General features: G+C 28.6%; 1 protein-coding gene across 14 annotated transcripts in view; it reads right to left on the reverse strand.

The window, feature by feature from the left end:
- Nucleotides 1–4,967: 4,967 nt before the first annotated feature.
- LOC107439180 (uncharacterized) overlaps nucleotides 4,968–16,338 on the reverse strand; it is a 63,969-nt gene continuing 52,598 nt past the window's right edge. For 8 of the 14 annotated variants that reach the window (XR_011638160.2, XR_015430111.1, XR_015430107.1 and 5 more), the window contains 2 exons: nucleotides 11,217–12,978; nucleotides 5,833–6,872 (listed from right to left, as the gene is read on the reverse strand). Coding sequence is in view for 6 of the 14 variants with exons in the window: in XM_071187350.2 (XP_071043451.1) it covers nucleotides 11,424–12,692 (1,269 nt within the window). In the remaining 8 variants the exon portion in view is untranslated. Of the gene's footprint in view, nucleotides 6,873–10,765; nucleotides 12,979–16,338 lie in introns of those variants that run through there. The other 6 variants (XM_071187350.2, XM_016051675.4, XM_071187352.2 and 3 more) reach the window with 4 other exon arrangements.

Genomic DNA, 16,338 nt, shown 5'->3' on the forward strand with positions numbered 1-16,338 from the left:
TTTTCATATTTCGACATAACTCAGGAACTTTTTAAGCGAATCAAAAAAATTTTCACACATTTATTAAACTCGTTTATCCAAAGATTAGATGTATGCAATTAATAATTTTATTATCATTTATTAATTTTTATTTACAAACATTTTAATTTGCAAAGCAGACAAATTCACTTAATTGTAAATGACACAATACGAAACTTATACTGAATTGATCAAATAGTCTCTGAGTTATAAAATTTAAAATAAAGTCGTATTTTTAAATTTTAAATTAAATTTAAACTTACGTAAAATTTTTATTCAATTATAATTAAACTTTTTTTTAACTTATGTTTAATAAAATAATAAAAATTATTAAAAGTTATTATTATTATTTATTTATTTAATTAATAATTTTTTTTTTACATTGAATTATATTTGGATAATCGGGTTTCTTAATTCCTTGTAAAAAGGTTTCAATTCATTTGTATAGTTTCGGAGAAAAGACGAAAAGTTAAGTTAACATTAAAGTGCTCAGATTGCTTTTCGATTCAATACTACCACTGAAAGTACTACTGAAAATAAAATAAACTTTGAATTTTGAGAAGTGAAATCTTGTTTTGATATTAACAAAATGAACACAAATCAAAAGAATACGAACGAACAGTTTTAAAATCTTATCTGCTTGACAAGAAGATTCCTTACAAAAGAATAAGCCTGATAAAGAGTTATTATATTTTTTGTTAAAAATGCGTCCGTCACTAACCTTGAACTGATTAGAGCTACTAAGCAAGATCCTTATCATCATAAGCACAGGTTTCTGGTATTATTTTTTTCCTTAATTCTGATCTTTACAATAAATTATAGAATCGCTGTTATGAGCATAGTGAATTAAATAAAAACGAATCACTCAGAACAAATTATTTTTTTCTTAGCGAAATTACAGGATTTTTGCCCTCCGCTAAATAATTCATTGGTAAGAATCGATTTAAATTAAAATCGAAATTATTTCCGAACGTTAAAATGCTTAGAAAGAAACAACCCTGTAAAATTACCTAAATATAATTTATTCAGGCAAAAAATTTAAATATCTGCTTGCTATTTTATTCAATAAATTTATTTTATTTATAAAAATTTTGCCCTAAGTAAATTTACTTAGTTTTTTATACCAAATAAATCCAAAGTTATATCTATATCAATCAAAAAGTTGCAGAGGAATAAATATGTAATTATCAAATTTTTAATTGTAGTTTATTTTCAAATTATTTTTCGTGTATTCAGCCATCTTCTTTTTAACATTCTTAATTTATTGCTATTTTATTACCGACGTGAAGGGCTCATTACAATCGGATTTGCAGCTGCGTATGTTCAATTTCGTAGTTCGTAGCCTTGTAATTTTGAACCAAACCCAGAACACAATGGAACTCCTAGATCAAGCATTGGGAGAAACTCACCTTCGTGAAGAACTTTTTTAATGTAACTAGACCTTATTTGTTGTACATAAAAACAAAACTGACAAAAACTTATGAGACGGCAAGAGGACTTCGGGGACCTATTACGTCAAAAAAGTACACAGGCTTATTAATAAAAGATATATGTGTTAGATATGTATAAGCTTATTAAGTAGAAAAGCCTCATTAACTAGATATAACAAGGTTTATTCTTTGCTATCCCAAAAAATTTGGAGGGGAAAAAAAACAGTGATTTTTTCTTGATATTTTTAACCAGTGATCAGCACTGTTTTTTTTAAATGGATCATTTTTTGAAATTTTTTTTCTGTTGGGTTACATTGCTTCTATTTTAGAATACGATTAGATTCTTAGAATACAGAAAATAAAAACATATCACAATATGTAGTATCTTATAAATTCTTTACTATTGTGGACTACTTTTTTTCTTGAAAATTTTCACTGATAAGTTTCAGATACAATAGCAAAATCAAAACTTTACCGTTAGTGGTCAGGAACCCTTCCCTGTTCATTGCTTTTTGATTAAAAACGAAACAATTCTCGAAGGCAGATTTTTTTTTTAAAAAAAAAGGAGTTGTTAGATTTTTATTGTGAGCAATTGTAATTCTACATAACGCTAGCAGTTTAATTATATAATTTCGATATAAATTCGAGAAGTTAGTTTACTTGTTTTGAATGGGTTTTGCAGGTAAAGAAAAATAAAAACGATATACTGATGACTATTAAATTTGACAAGAGTTTAAATGATTAAATTTTTAAACTGTTAAATTAAATTTTTACTCAATTCGCTATCATTAACAAATAATTTTCTCAACTTGTTAATTCACCTACAAAATAATCAGTCATTTTAAAATTCGCAGTCCTCTTAAGAGATTACGAAATAAAATATTTACTAAAACTTTTCTCAAAACAAATTTTTTATTGAATTATTGTCCCATAAAGGGTTAAAAAATAACTGAGGTGATAACAATTACTTAATAATACAATCAGTTGCTAAAAACAAGTATAACATAATATTGGTTTTTATTCTTCGCGACAAAACAAAATTAAACAGATTTAGAAAACAAAAATTAATATATTACAATTGAAAAGCTTGGAGTTCGTTAATGATGAGCCACATTTTCTAACATTTTAGGAGATTATTCAATTATTGAGAAAACATTACAACATTATTTCTCAATAATTGAATTATTGAGAAATAACCTATTGAAACATTACATTATTGAGAAAACATTTTGATGAAAGCCATAAGACGTTTCTGCGTATTGTGTTGTTATCAAGTGGAAATGCAGGAAACTTGTAAAGTTATTTCCCGAAAACAATAATACTAAAGAAATCTCTCTCTCGAAAAAGTGTGGCAGATCATTATTTTGCTCTAAATTCCTTAATTACAGTAACGATAATCCTTTGTTAAAAAAAATATAAAACAATATAACTAGTTAAAAAATTTCCACTCAAAATATCTTTACAGTCTATAATAAGCTCGTTGATGCAGTCAGTTCTTCAAAACAAGGAGATATAAAATTGAGAAGAAATAAAATGTTATTTCATTAGCATTGATTTTCGAAAAAAATCAAATAGTTTAATTTTAAATGTATCAAAATGTTTTGTAAATGTTTTGGCGTTATATTTTGAAAAGAAAACAAAAGATAACTTATTAAATATTTTTTCTAAACCATTTAATTAGATCACATTTCAATTTAAAATTACATTCTCATTTTATCACATTCAATTTAAAATTACATATGATTGAAAATAATTAAATATATTTCACTTAATATATAATACGCAAAATAAAAAAAAGGAACACCTAAATAACTTTTGATCTAATTATCAGATTTTTATGTACTTAGATGTTACCTTAATGGATAGAGGGGTTAAATTTAAGGATGTTAATCAATTTGTGCAGATAACATTTTAAGTTACGATATCAAGCATAGAAACTTACGTTCTTTGAATAATCATATCTTTTTTTCGACGAATTTGGATTCTTGACCCTCAAAATCGGACATGGTGTAGCCGCAATTAGGAAAATATGGTCCCTATAGTTTAGGTGGAAGAATTTTCTACAGTTTGAATTTTTTTTATGTAAATTGCACTTCTTTCTGATCAAAAAAGTAGTATTTTTAATTTTCATTTAGCGAGAACTATTTCTTAATCGTCATTGAACAGCCGACCTAATTTTGGGTTTACGACTACTAATATTCAACTCCGTAACCTCGTAATTTTGAACCCAATCCAGAAGACAAAGGAACTCCTGGATCAAGTATTGGGAGAAATTTGCTTTCTCAGAGCACTTTTTTGACAGAACAAACCCACATTTGCATAACATGAAGAAGAAAACCACGAAAACCTCCCACCGTTTAACCTGACGGCAAGGGGACTTTAACATATGATCTGTCTACTACTGAGGATATTTTACGTCAGCCTCTGTGGTCGGTGAGATCCGGGTATGGAATTTGTATCGAACAGCCATAGCTGGGATTTGAACCCGCTTCACCTCATTGGAAGGCGAACGCTCTATCCCCTGAGCCACCATGGCTCCAAAACATCTATTTGCCCGATTTCGTTCTAAGTCTATATTTTTTCGTTAAGTTCAAAATCAAATTCAATCAAATCTGTATGTCTTATAATCCAAAATTTCCCGTTATTAAAGCAAACAATGAAATATTTATCTAATGAATGTTTTATTATTTATAAAAAATAATAATAAAATACAGCTATATAATATTAATAGATTTAAAAAATATATTTTACTAGAACATGTCTTTGGATAAGTCACTTTTATAAGTATGTGAAATTATTATTATTATTTTTCATTCTCTTAAATAGTCTAAGAGATATGGTGAAATACGTAAAAAAGTGCAAATAACACAATTAACATGAACCGTTAATGCATGACCTAAAAAAGTGCTATATATATAAAAAGCACTAATACGAAAAAAGTAATGTTTCGTTCTGTTACTTACCACTTTAGATTTAAAAAAGCAATTTCTAATATAAATATAAATATTTATATCATTGATATATTGTTTTTGCAACATAAATACTAATACAGTGAAACCTGCCAAGTTGACCAACCTTGTAAGTTGGACACCTGCATAAGTTGACCTCAATTATCAAGAACGGAATTTTTCTTATATAATACAAAGAAGCAAAACCTTTGTAACTTGACCACCTGTCTATCCTGTATGTTGACCTCTAAAATAAGTCAATTTTGTCTAGGAGTATTATGAAATTCTATTCTAAAACCCTCTTAAGTTGACCGGGAAAAAAAATTTAGAAAATTTTCTGTCATTTTGCAATGTATGTTAAAATTTCATTTGTTTGGTGAAATAGTGTAAAAAGCTAATCTAAACCCTTTTGTGAGTTGAACATCTGGGAAAACCGTAGGGGGTCAGCTTTCGAACATTTCTTTCATTCAAAACATTGGGCTGATGTAAAGTTTAAACAACAACGCCAAACAACAATGAGGGAATATTTTTGATACAAATAGGTTTGTAAGTGTAGTAATAACAGAATAAATTTTAAAGTGTTCAAATAATTTTGTTTAATTGAAGTTTTCAAATTACATGTTTTCGTGTTCTGATATTTTAAGAAATTATTTTTATTAAACACTTCACATGCATAACTAACGAAATAATTTTTTTAAAAAAGTTAGTTAAATATTAGAATTATATGTAACAAATTGAAGTTCATTCAGGTTTAAACACATTTCTTAAGATATTCATTTGGCTATTTGATAAATAAAATGTTTAAGTCAAGCAAAAAAGTTTTTTTAAGTATATAGCAACATGATATAGGAAACAAAAAAGTAAACAATGGCCCACCCCCTCTATAAGTTGCCCACTTGTCTAAGTTGACCACTAAAACAATGCACCACAAGTGGTCAACTTACACAAGTTTTACTGTAATAAAACACGTGTGGTGCCATTTTTTTCTTTTCTGAAAAAAGGAACCGTCTCATTAAAGGGACGTTACATATGGGTTAAGCAACTTTCGACAACTTAACTATTGGGACTGTACTGGCAAGATTGCTGCCCCCCCCCATATTTTGAGGAAGAGGAATCCGGATCCGCTGGAAAATAACGTCGGTTCATTCAGAAAAAAAAAAGTATTTTTGTGTCTGATTGTAACTTAAAGTATCGTATGAATAAATTAATTAGTACATTCAAGTTTAGCTCCTCGAGATATTACAATCGCTTCTTAGTACATGACAATTCGATTATTAGATTAAAAATTATTAAGGTTTCCTTTCTTTCATTATTTTTTATCTAACAGTAATTATAACTTAAAATATGCAGTTGCAATTCTAAGTGTTAATCACCTTTTTCTTAAAACAGTGTGTGTAAAAACGCTTACTATTCAAACGGCAGAATCAGGCAATATCTTTCTTTTCTTTTCATTTTATTGTAAAGAGTATGTACTTATGCTTCTGAGCTAAAAAATATAGCACTTGCTAAATAATACAACTATATTTTTTAGGCTTATTGCGGCTGAATAGAAAAGTGAGGAAAGTACAAAAATAAATATAAAAGTAATTAATAATTTAGTAATTTTCTATTCCAGGTTTTAAAAAATTCAGGAGATTCGTGCTTTATTTTAGCTCATTTGTTTTCCAGAAATACTCCCACTCACTGAAAAAATCTTTAGTAGTTGCAAAAAACTTTTTCTCTATGAATTTTGGTAATGGAGCATTTAAATTTTAAAAAAAAAACAGAGAAGAAAATTTTTGTAAGACATATGTAATTAATCTGTAAAATATTTTTTAGATTCAGAGGGGAAAAAACGAAAAGATAGAAAGAAAGAGCGAGAGAGAGAGAGACATGTACAAAAAAATAGTAACTGGCAAAAAATTCATATCCTACATAGGATATACATAATTACGAAATATTATGCAGTTAAAACAAAATACGTATTTTAATTCTTAATGGCACAATACTTCATAACACTATCATTGTACGAGTTAATGAGGAAAAACAATGTATTCTATCGCAGTCATATCATACTTCACATTTTCAAATTGTTTCTATGGATAATTGTTTCTTCATGTGGCTATATGGCTGAAAATAACTTTATAAGCAAACTCACTCACATAAATCTTCAAACTCACTAAATGATTGAGCACAGTAAATTTGTTGTTATACAACTTTGTTGCTTGGAAAACAGTTTTGATATGTGTTAATAAATTAAAGGTGATTTCACAGTGATGACGCTTTATAATGTTTACATCATTTAATTCGTTTCCATAAAATTTGCTGCTTCGTACAGTTTTCTGTAGTTCTGATCCTGTAGTTCTGATCCTTGAATTCGAAGAAACAAGTTGTTCCAAGTTGAGACGCTCCACAAGCATTACAGTAACTTTCGATCCAAAAAAGGTACCAGGTGTCGGAAGATTTCTTCAGTTGGATTTAGTTTTCTTCCATTTGCCTGCAAAATATATTAAAGGGTGTACTTAAACCTTTATATGGTGTTATAAAATTTGATAAAAGATTTGGGTTGAAAAAGACCCAGAACAACTGAGAATGATTAATTTTGACAAACATAAAAGCAAATTAGATAGAGCATTGGTTAAGAGGCAAGTAACAGTTTGAAAAAAAAAAGAGAATAAAAAGCTAATTTGTAAAATTTATCATACATCTATGTATGATGTTTTAACAAATTGTTAACTTTATTGTCCTATTAATTTTAAGGAGAGATAGAACATGATGAAATATATATTTTCGCCATAGAACTCGGAATTGTAAATGTAAGGGAGAACGATATAGTGGGCACTGTATTTTCAACCATAGAATACAAAAACTGTTTTACGAAAAAGATTTAGTAAACGATTTAAAATAAAAAAGATTCCTATGGTTGAGACACGTGCACGCATGAAGAGAATGGACGATCACCGATGGGTTGGTGAAAACGGAAAAGACCGAAGAAAAGATGGATAAATAAGGTTGATAGAGACCTCAAGAGTTTAAAAGAAGGAAATGGAATAAGTAATAGGCACTAGATAGATTGCTTTGGAGTCAAATTTTTAGGGAAATCATGGTGCATCATGGATCATAGTGCCGGAGTGTAAAACAAATAAGTAGGTAAATAAATAAATAAGTTAAATAATTCGGTTGATTACTTTTGAAGAAATAACAGTTAAAAAAATTTTTTTTTGAAAATGTAGTTTTAATAAAGAGCTTAATTTTTTTTTTTAAATGTTACGTCTTGAAAATTATTTATATCTGTAGTAATATGTTTTAAAAAATTCGATTTAATGCTCTAGAGCCTCTTAGTTACCTTTTTAATTTACTACTACATTTTCTAAGTCGAAAAGTATTTGTTTCATCATGTTTTATTTCTTAAACAGTGAGACACTCTGTATCAAGAGTAAAATAATAGGAAACATCTTTCTCGAATACATATTAATTTAGAATACATTTATCTACCGAATTTCCGTTGAAAGAAAGAACATTAACACCTTAGATAGATAACACAATATTTTTATTTTAAGTATTAATCTGTATTATTAACAAAGAAGTACTAGGTATTATGAAAAAAAATAAGTTTCAAGCACATTAGCAACATTATATCTACATTCACACTTTTATTTTAGAAATAAATCTGACATATAAAATATAGTTGACAAAGAAGTATATTAGGTATTATTAGCAAAAAAAGTATTAAGCACGTTTATTTGCATAGCTCATTGGTCCCCTAGCAACAGTTTTACCTTGGCCCAGTTGGGCTCAAAATTGGCTCAGTATGGGTCTTATAAGAACATGCACCGAGAGATCAACGTTGGTATGTCTAAATTTTTTTTAAACATAGGTCCTATACAGGGCCAATATCTACCTATATAGGATTAATATAGGGCCTATATTGGCTGAATAATGAATATAAAATATCGGGGGAATCTGACAATACTATATAGGATCTATATTGGTTGTAAAGTGGCTGTAAAATATTGAGTGAATCAAAAAATTCTATATAGGGCCAATATATATTCTATATAGGGAGAAAACTGCCCTTTGAACCCTTATTGAGCCAAGATTCGTTAATATTGGTCCAATGAAGGCAAAAGTTATTTTGCTTCTAGTGTTATTTTACATGAATAAGCATTGATGGAGTAAATGCAGATCATTATTATTGACAAAAAAGTACTATTAACAAAAAGGTATTAATAACAAAGTAGCATTATTATCAGAAATATTAATTATTGTCAGCAAGTGCATGCATGTCCTTCAACATACCCACTTTATCTCATGCACAACAACTAATGTTCAATTGTAAAAATGGATCAAAGTTTTAAGTTTATACTCCAGCTTTGGTTTATCCGTTTATCCGCTCTGTCAATATCTTATTGATTTTCGTCTAAGTTTAAGAGGGCATTTAATCAGAATTTTGCGGAATTTTAGAATAAACAGTTTTAGAGAAGAGTATTAAAAATATCTATATTTCATTACTTATCTCTCCGTTTTAGCGATTTTTCTCATCAATTTTATGTGGTGTAATAAGATACTGAACATTTATTTTCAAATATTTAATTCTTAAATGAATTAAATATTTAATTATTTAATTCTTAAATGAATTGTTATTCTTATAAGAAATAGAATATTAGGTTGAAAAATTATCTTTATTTTTCACGTATTTGCCCTCATACCTTTAATACAAAGTAAAGTTTTGATCCAAAAATATAAAGGATTGAGATCTTCAACGCATTAAAGTTTTTGTTAAAAGATAAATTATTGAAAAGTCGATGTTATTAATTAGCATTTCTCTTAAAACTTAAAAGCAAAAACAATTTCAATCAGGAATAGCACTGATATTAATGGTAATAAAATTCTTAATGAGTCTTCCTAGTGCAATGAACTAAAAACATTAGAAGGGGTGAATTGTGCATCAAAATAAAACTTTTCTCTTTTATTTGTGAACCAATAAAGCTCGTTTATACAAGATGATCCGTAATAACCGCTCTTCATGTTTATGTTTTATATTCGTTGTAAAGAATAAAAACAAAAACTTAGACTATTAGATGCAGAAAACTGATATTTAAGAGAAAAAAATCAAACACTGGTGAAATAATATAGAATTTAATCAAATACGGATTAAAATGATCAAAATTAGTTTACTTTTGTATGAAGGTGTATTCATTTCAGCCTCACTAAACTAATGAGTTTGATTATTTTAATCTTTCTTTTGCTGATGGACTTCGATAATATTTTGCCAGAGTTCGAAATTTTTTTTCTTCTTTAAAACACTAATTTCTGTCCATTTATTTCTATTTTTTTTACTTCAAACTTTTTTTTCACTTCTATTTTTTTTACCGATTTTTTAAAATATATCAATATGGCAATATTTAACGATATTTATTTATTTTTGAAGAATAATAAAGGATGTATTTCCCCTCTTCATCGACGTTACTAAACATTAGCAATCTCATAACTCAATAAGTTTGGTCGAAAATGTGAAACATTTTGTAGTTTTTTGACTATCACGCTAGCTGAAATATTAAAAATTTTTAATAATGTCGACTGTTTGAACAAATTCACTGAAATATTTGTTTAATTAATTTATTTATTTTAAATACAATTATTGTTTTTTTGTTTGTTTTTCTTTTTTAACGAAGCTGCAGACTTTTTGACAGTCGTTTACATGAAAAGAACAAGTCTAGATAACAGCTTATGATTTCAACTGATTGACTTAAAAGATTTACAACGACTTCTAACTTCAACAGATTTAGTACATACGTAAATCTGTTTTCCAGTTCATTAGATTAAGTGTCAGTTAGTTTAAAAAATTACTTTAGTGTAATCACGGTTAACCCCTTCAGGGCAGTGATCGTACATTGTCCCTTCACGGTTCACACTTTCATATAAAAATGAGCCTTTTTGACTCTAGCTGGCCCAAGATCACACTGACGTGATCTCAACACGGTACTCTTGTATTACATTACGTATTAGTACGCGCAAACTTACGTTTTAGTACGTAACAATTCATAAATTCGGAGTTTGTGGGCTGAGGGAGAGCCTCTTTCTCCATTTGTCAACCCTGAAAGGGTTAACGTAGAGACAATTCATTCTAATTCTCAAGAAAGATTCGAGACATAAAAACCTGAATCTTTTTAAAATTGTTAAGTTTATGTTATTTTTTGTTTATCATTTGAGCACTGGATGACCAAGCATAACTAGCGATATAAAGCTGTGATACCATTGTTATTCTAACTTTGCATTGTTTACAGTATTGTATTGCGTTGAATATGTTGCATAATTGCGTATGTTATTGCTTGTATTGCCTATGTTATGTAGTATAATTTGTAATTTAAGAAATCTCTTGATACGCAATTTTTAATTAAGAAATATTATTTTAAAACTAAAAAAACAACACAATTTTTTGAGAAAATGATTCTATAAATAGCGGTTTTTTAGAATTATTCGCTAATTTTTAGTTAAGTAAAATCATACATTTTAGGACACTTTATGATCATTAAGTTATATTCCAGTAATTACATTGCAGTAATACATCAGATTGTAAATTTCAAAAATATAAATGCTTATTTCAACATATTTGTTTTTAAAAATATGAGTTTAGAGATTCACTATGCTTCGACGATTGAAAACAACTTCAATATTGTCTCAATGAAGTTCATACAATAACTGAATCAAAATAACATTTGTTAAAAAGTAGAATTATTTTATATCATACCTAGTTATTTAAATATTTTATATTCTTGAATTATGTGTGCCAAGGAAAACAGAAGAGTTTTACAAAAATATAAATAAAATTGTACTTTACTTGTTTATTATAACCACATCTGTCCACGCATAAGTATTCTTTTCAGCCCAGGGAAAATTAAATATTGATTTAGAAATATATTTACTTCGTAAATTAGTAGTGTATGTACTTTGTACTATAATTTAGAAATAACATTTCAAGATTAAGCTCTCACAACAATGTAGTAACAGTATGATGTTTTGAAAAGGTTTATCAATTGTCTTTTTGTCAAAGTTCTCGATCAGTTTTTTGTTGCCGCTCCATTATTACTTGACGCAGAATTTTCAACGTTTCAAGACTTGCACCTGTACCTGTTTTAATATACCTGTTACTAGGACCTCTTGAAATTCGACGACGTTCATCAGGTAAAATGTCACTAAATACTCCAGAATCTGTACTACTACTCGATGTAGACTCACTACCAGGAGAACCAGCATTGTATGAACCAGAAGAACCTTGAGCAATATCTGGTTTTAGACGATTTGTAACTAGTAAGCTTTTTAATATGCTATCCTTTTGAACTGTTCTTACTGCCTCAGGGTAATAAATATGGCATGATTGTTGCTGCTTTTGATTCAACTGAGGATACCTAAATCTTAAGAACACATCACTATATTGCAATTTCTTGTCGTATACAGAATTTTGCAGTATATAATTATTATTACACAAATAAATTTTATCATTTACCGTATTAGTCAATAAACATTTTAGAATTTTATCTTTCTCGTGTTTATAATTTTCAGAAGAATCCTGCTTTTCTATGTCTTGCTCGATTTTGATAGAAGGAACATTTTGATTTTGAAAGTGTGCATTCAAAATTCTACTTTGGTACTGTACTGAATTTATATGACCAAGCTCATTATTTCGCTGAGGAAAATTAGAAAATGGAAAGTCTGATTGACTGAAAGTTTGAAGATTAAGATTTTGCTGATTGATTAATCTTGAATGGAATGATTTATTGCTATGACAACGAGCATAAAATTTGCGATAGTTCGGAACAAATCCTGATGATGCATCTTCAGTTGTAGATTGAGTGTTGTAATTTTTACTCAAGCCATTTGCTAAGTCCCTATAACTGTCAAACACTATAGTAATTTCATCTGTGTCAGTTTCTTGCTTTATACCATTTGTTTTAAAACCTATTTCATGTTTAATATTGCTAATAATTCCTTGATGAATTGAGCCGGATGATGAATGATGTGTTGGAAAGTTAGATTGGATAACTTCCGGTTGCCGAGGGATAATAAAAGTTGCTGAAGAATTGTTTTCAAATGAGTTTGAAGCATTGTTCAGAAAAAAACCATTTCTTGAATTTGATACAAATTCTACATTTGATTTTGAAGAGGAAGGCTGTTTTAAAAGAGAGGCAAGAATACAATTTCTTTCACTTGTACTTTCGAATTTCACATTATCTCGATTATAAGGTTTGTTCACTCTTTTTGTTGAATTCTTTACTCTAAGATCTAGAGGCTGTTCTCTGTTCCAATATTCAGCCATTTTTTCATTTCGAAAAAATTTAATTTTCTCCTAAAACTACTTCTAAAGAAAAATTTATAAGCTGCGTGTCTTTTATTTTGTAAAATTTACGAGTAAAAAAGTTCTACCCTCCTTTTCTACCTATTTACAAACATTTCCTTGAATTTCATGAAGTTCTATTTCGTTCCACATTTCTTTTCATCATTCGTTCGGTCGAAAAAGTTTCATTTGGTAATTTTGCACAAACTTTCTCTGCTATCTGATACGCCATCAAGAATACTGTTATGTTTAATTCCATCTGAGAAAACTAGAAAAATAAAAATTGTCAGTTAGAAAATAAGTACTAAGATTCGATGAAAATCATCATGAAAACAGGGTATATTTTCTTTAGATTCGTAGGAGGGAATTTTTTAATAAATAGAGATTCATTACTTAACTAGGTATAAAATTGCTTTATTAGTGAACAGTGAGTTTCTATGTTTTTCGTACTAATAAGCTTATGTTTCTTTTTTTTTTATCTATAAACTTGTAAAACAAACAGAGTAAAAAAGTTCTCAATACAACAACATAGTGAGAGACTCCCTTGGTAAGGGTTAAAGACTAAATTAGGTTAAGGGTTTAAACTTTATGTTGATTATTTAAGGTTGCTAAGCTCACCATCTTGAATTTCTTCTAAGTCGTTCACCTGCACGAACTCAATTTATCGTGGTTTAATAGCACAGCTGCCGCAATCGGCTCTGCTGCACCAATTAACCGGTAGTACGGATGTTTAATATTACTGTCTCGATAGCAATTTAATTTCTAAAAAAAACTTCTTTTTTTAGCGTACTCTTATAATTTGACAAAAAAACATTTGAGGCTCCTATTTTGGTTGGAAAGTGTTATCTCGCATTATTGTAAATTAAGATGATTATCCTTAATTACCTTGATGATTAAAAACATCAAAATGAAATAGTTTTTGTTTTTCCTTTTATATTAATAAGAAACACATTGTCCAAAATTGAAGATTTTTATTTAGATAGTAACGGGTTATTTAGCATTATACTGTCAATTGGGGTAACTGCCTCTAATTACTCCGATAATTTAAAAATATCGAAGTGAAACTTTTTAGTTTTTCTGTTCATTTCATAAAAAATACAAAATCCTAATTTTAGCTTTCGAACTTAATGTAAATGAGAGAATTAGTGATGAGGAAGTGAGTGAGGGCTTTGCCTTCTATGTGTATCGAGTACTTAATTTTCATTTCTCCTCCTTAACTAATGAACAATGCATATACAAAAACAAAAAAAAGTACTTGTGGAGGAAAAAGAATAACAATCAATATATTATTTTTCGTATTTTAATAATTTCTTGAGAAGTATCCAATCGATTTGCCTTTGCAAAGTGCAGACACTTAGTATTCTATCGCATACGGAATAATGCAGTTTGAAATGATATAAATGTTCTTATATTTTTGATCAATAAGGATCATTAAAAAAATTAAACAATTAAAAAAATGAAATTTTTTCGACAAACAATTGTTTGCCGAAAGACGATTTTGTTTGTGATTTTAGTTGCAATAAATATTAACATAAAAATGTATGAACTTTTGACCGCGCTTCTGTCTAGTGTATTGCAATCACATTTTCTAGATTTTGGTTTATCTTCAAAGTTGGAATGTTCCAACTTCTAATCAGTCATAAGAGATAAGTCTATTTATTCTCATTCAGGACACACTTTGCACTGAATAAATTAAGAAAAAAAAACCTTTTTAGCAGTTTTATATATGTTTGGTCTTAAGTATTAGAAAAACTTATTAACAATGAATTTAAATAAAAAAAAAATAGTTTTAGATGCATTGAAAAATTATTCTCCTTTCTTCTTTTTACCAACTTTGTCATTGACTAAAAATTAGCAGTTACTGAATCCCAATCATAAAATTAAACAAAAAGCTAACCCTGTCTTTTTTTCTTTTTCAGAATCCAGTTTTCTTTGAAAAAATAAATAATTAAGCATTATAACGGATTAAAACAAAAAATATGATCAGCGGTATTTGGATGCGCGGGACAAACTTCTAAATTTAATGCTCCTTAAAAGTTAAAATAATTAGCTCAAAAAGAAATGAAAGTAAAAAAAAAAAGAAGCCCATTTAACTTTTTTTTGAAAAAAATAATCAAATCTATATTTTAAATTTTTTGCGTATTGTAAATGAAAGCTAATCGAAGGTAAAAAATTAAGTTAATTCTAGGTTAAAATATAACAAAAATATTCTTACGTTTTTTTTTTTTTTACTTAAATGCAAAATGTTTAAATTTTAATGATCTAGAGCAGTGGTGCGCAAACTTTTTTCGACTGCAACCCCTTTTGTAGAGAGAAAATTTTTGGTGACCCCTAGAGATAAATGTTCACAAATACGATGTATATATCGGGCATTTCTTTAGTTTCATCGAATAAAAACATCATCATATTTGACTCATATTAATTTTATTTATAATTTTAAGAAAATACTTTTTGTATAACACAAAAATCAGTAGATTGCCCTTTAATGAGATGTATGTGGCTGCAAGTTTCTAATTATCTCATCGATGTTTGGATGTATGTTGCTAATTGCAATTCGCATATCATCTTCAGGGTTTAAACGCGAGCGGTATTTAGTTTTTATTGAAACTAGTTTGCTAAATCCAGTTTCACATAAATACGTTGATACAAATTGTATTAACACTCTGATGGCATTCTTGCATAAAACGGGGTATTGTTTTTCCACGGATAGCCAAAATTTTTGGCAAGGCTGAGTCTTGAATTGATTTTGAAGAGTATAATCACTAATTAGATCTATCAATTGCTCTTTCTCACTAATTTGAAGAGTTGAACTGCATATGTCAAAGGAAAATGGATCACGAATCCAACCAAGATCGTTTTCAAGAAAATCTTCGAATCTTCTCGAAAAAATTTTCTGTAACTTTTCAATGTGATTGGTAATGATGTTTTTAAATGTAAATATATCTATATTATTTTCCTTGATAAAATCGTTAAAGCTAGGGAACATGTCGGTGTTGTTTTTATTCAGTTCAGTTTGCCAGAGACTAAGCTTATACTTAAAAGCTTGAATTTTACTGGCTGTAGTTATGATAGTTGAATTCTCACCCTGCAAGCTCAAATTTAAGTCGTTAAGTTTTTCGAAAATATCAACAAAATAGCTCAGCTTCCCTAGCCAAACTTTATTGATATAATAACTTGCCAATCTATGTTTCTTTTCGATTAAAAACATGTACACTTCATTTCTCAAATCAAATATCCGTCGTAGTATTTTCCCACGTGAAAGCCATCTGACTTCGGTGTGTAACAGTAATCTCTTATACGTTGAGCCCATCTCATTGCAAAATATTGAAAAGAGACGGCTGTTGTGACTGTTGCATTTAATGTAGCTAATTGAACTAACAGCGTCTTGTTATACATTGTGCAACTCTTCATCCATATCTTTTGCAACAAGAGCTTGCCGATGAATCATACAGTGATTAAATACCATATGAGGCGCCACCTTCTGAATTAAGCCTCTGAGTATGAATATGGTAAGCAGCATGCAGGGATAATGCATTTCATAAAAATTTGGCGACCCCCAAAAAACTTTTGGCGACCCCTAGTTTGAGCACCACTGATCTAGAGCTTCATCATCAAATTTACTTGAAAA

The sequence above is a fragment of the Parasteatoda tepidariorum genome, chromosome 11, assembly GCF_982258835.1.
Source record: "Parasteatoda tepidariorum strain Cologne lab strain chromosome 11, Ptep-v5.0, whole genome shotgun sequence".
In the NCBI taxonomy this organism is placed as follows: Eukaryota; Metazoa; Arthropoda; class Arachnida; order Araneae; family Theridiidae; genus Parasteatoda; species Parasteatoda tepidariorum.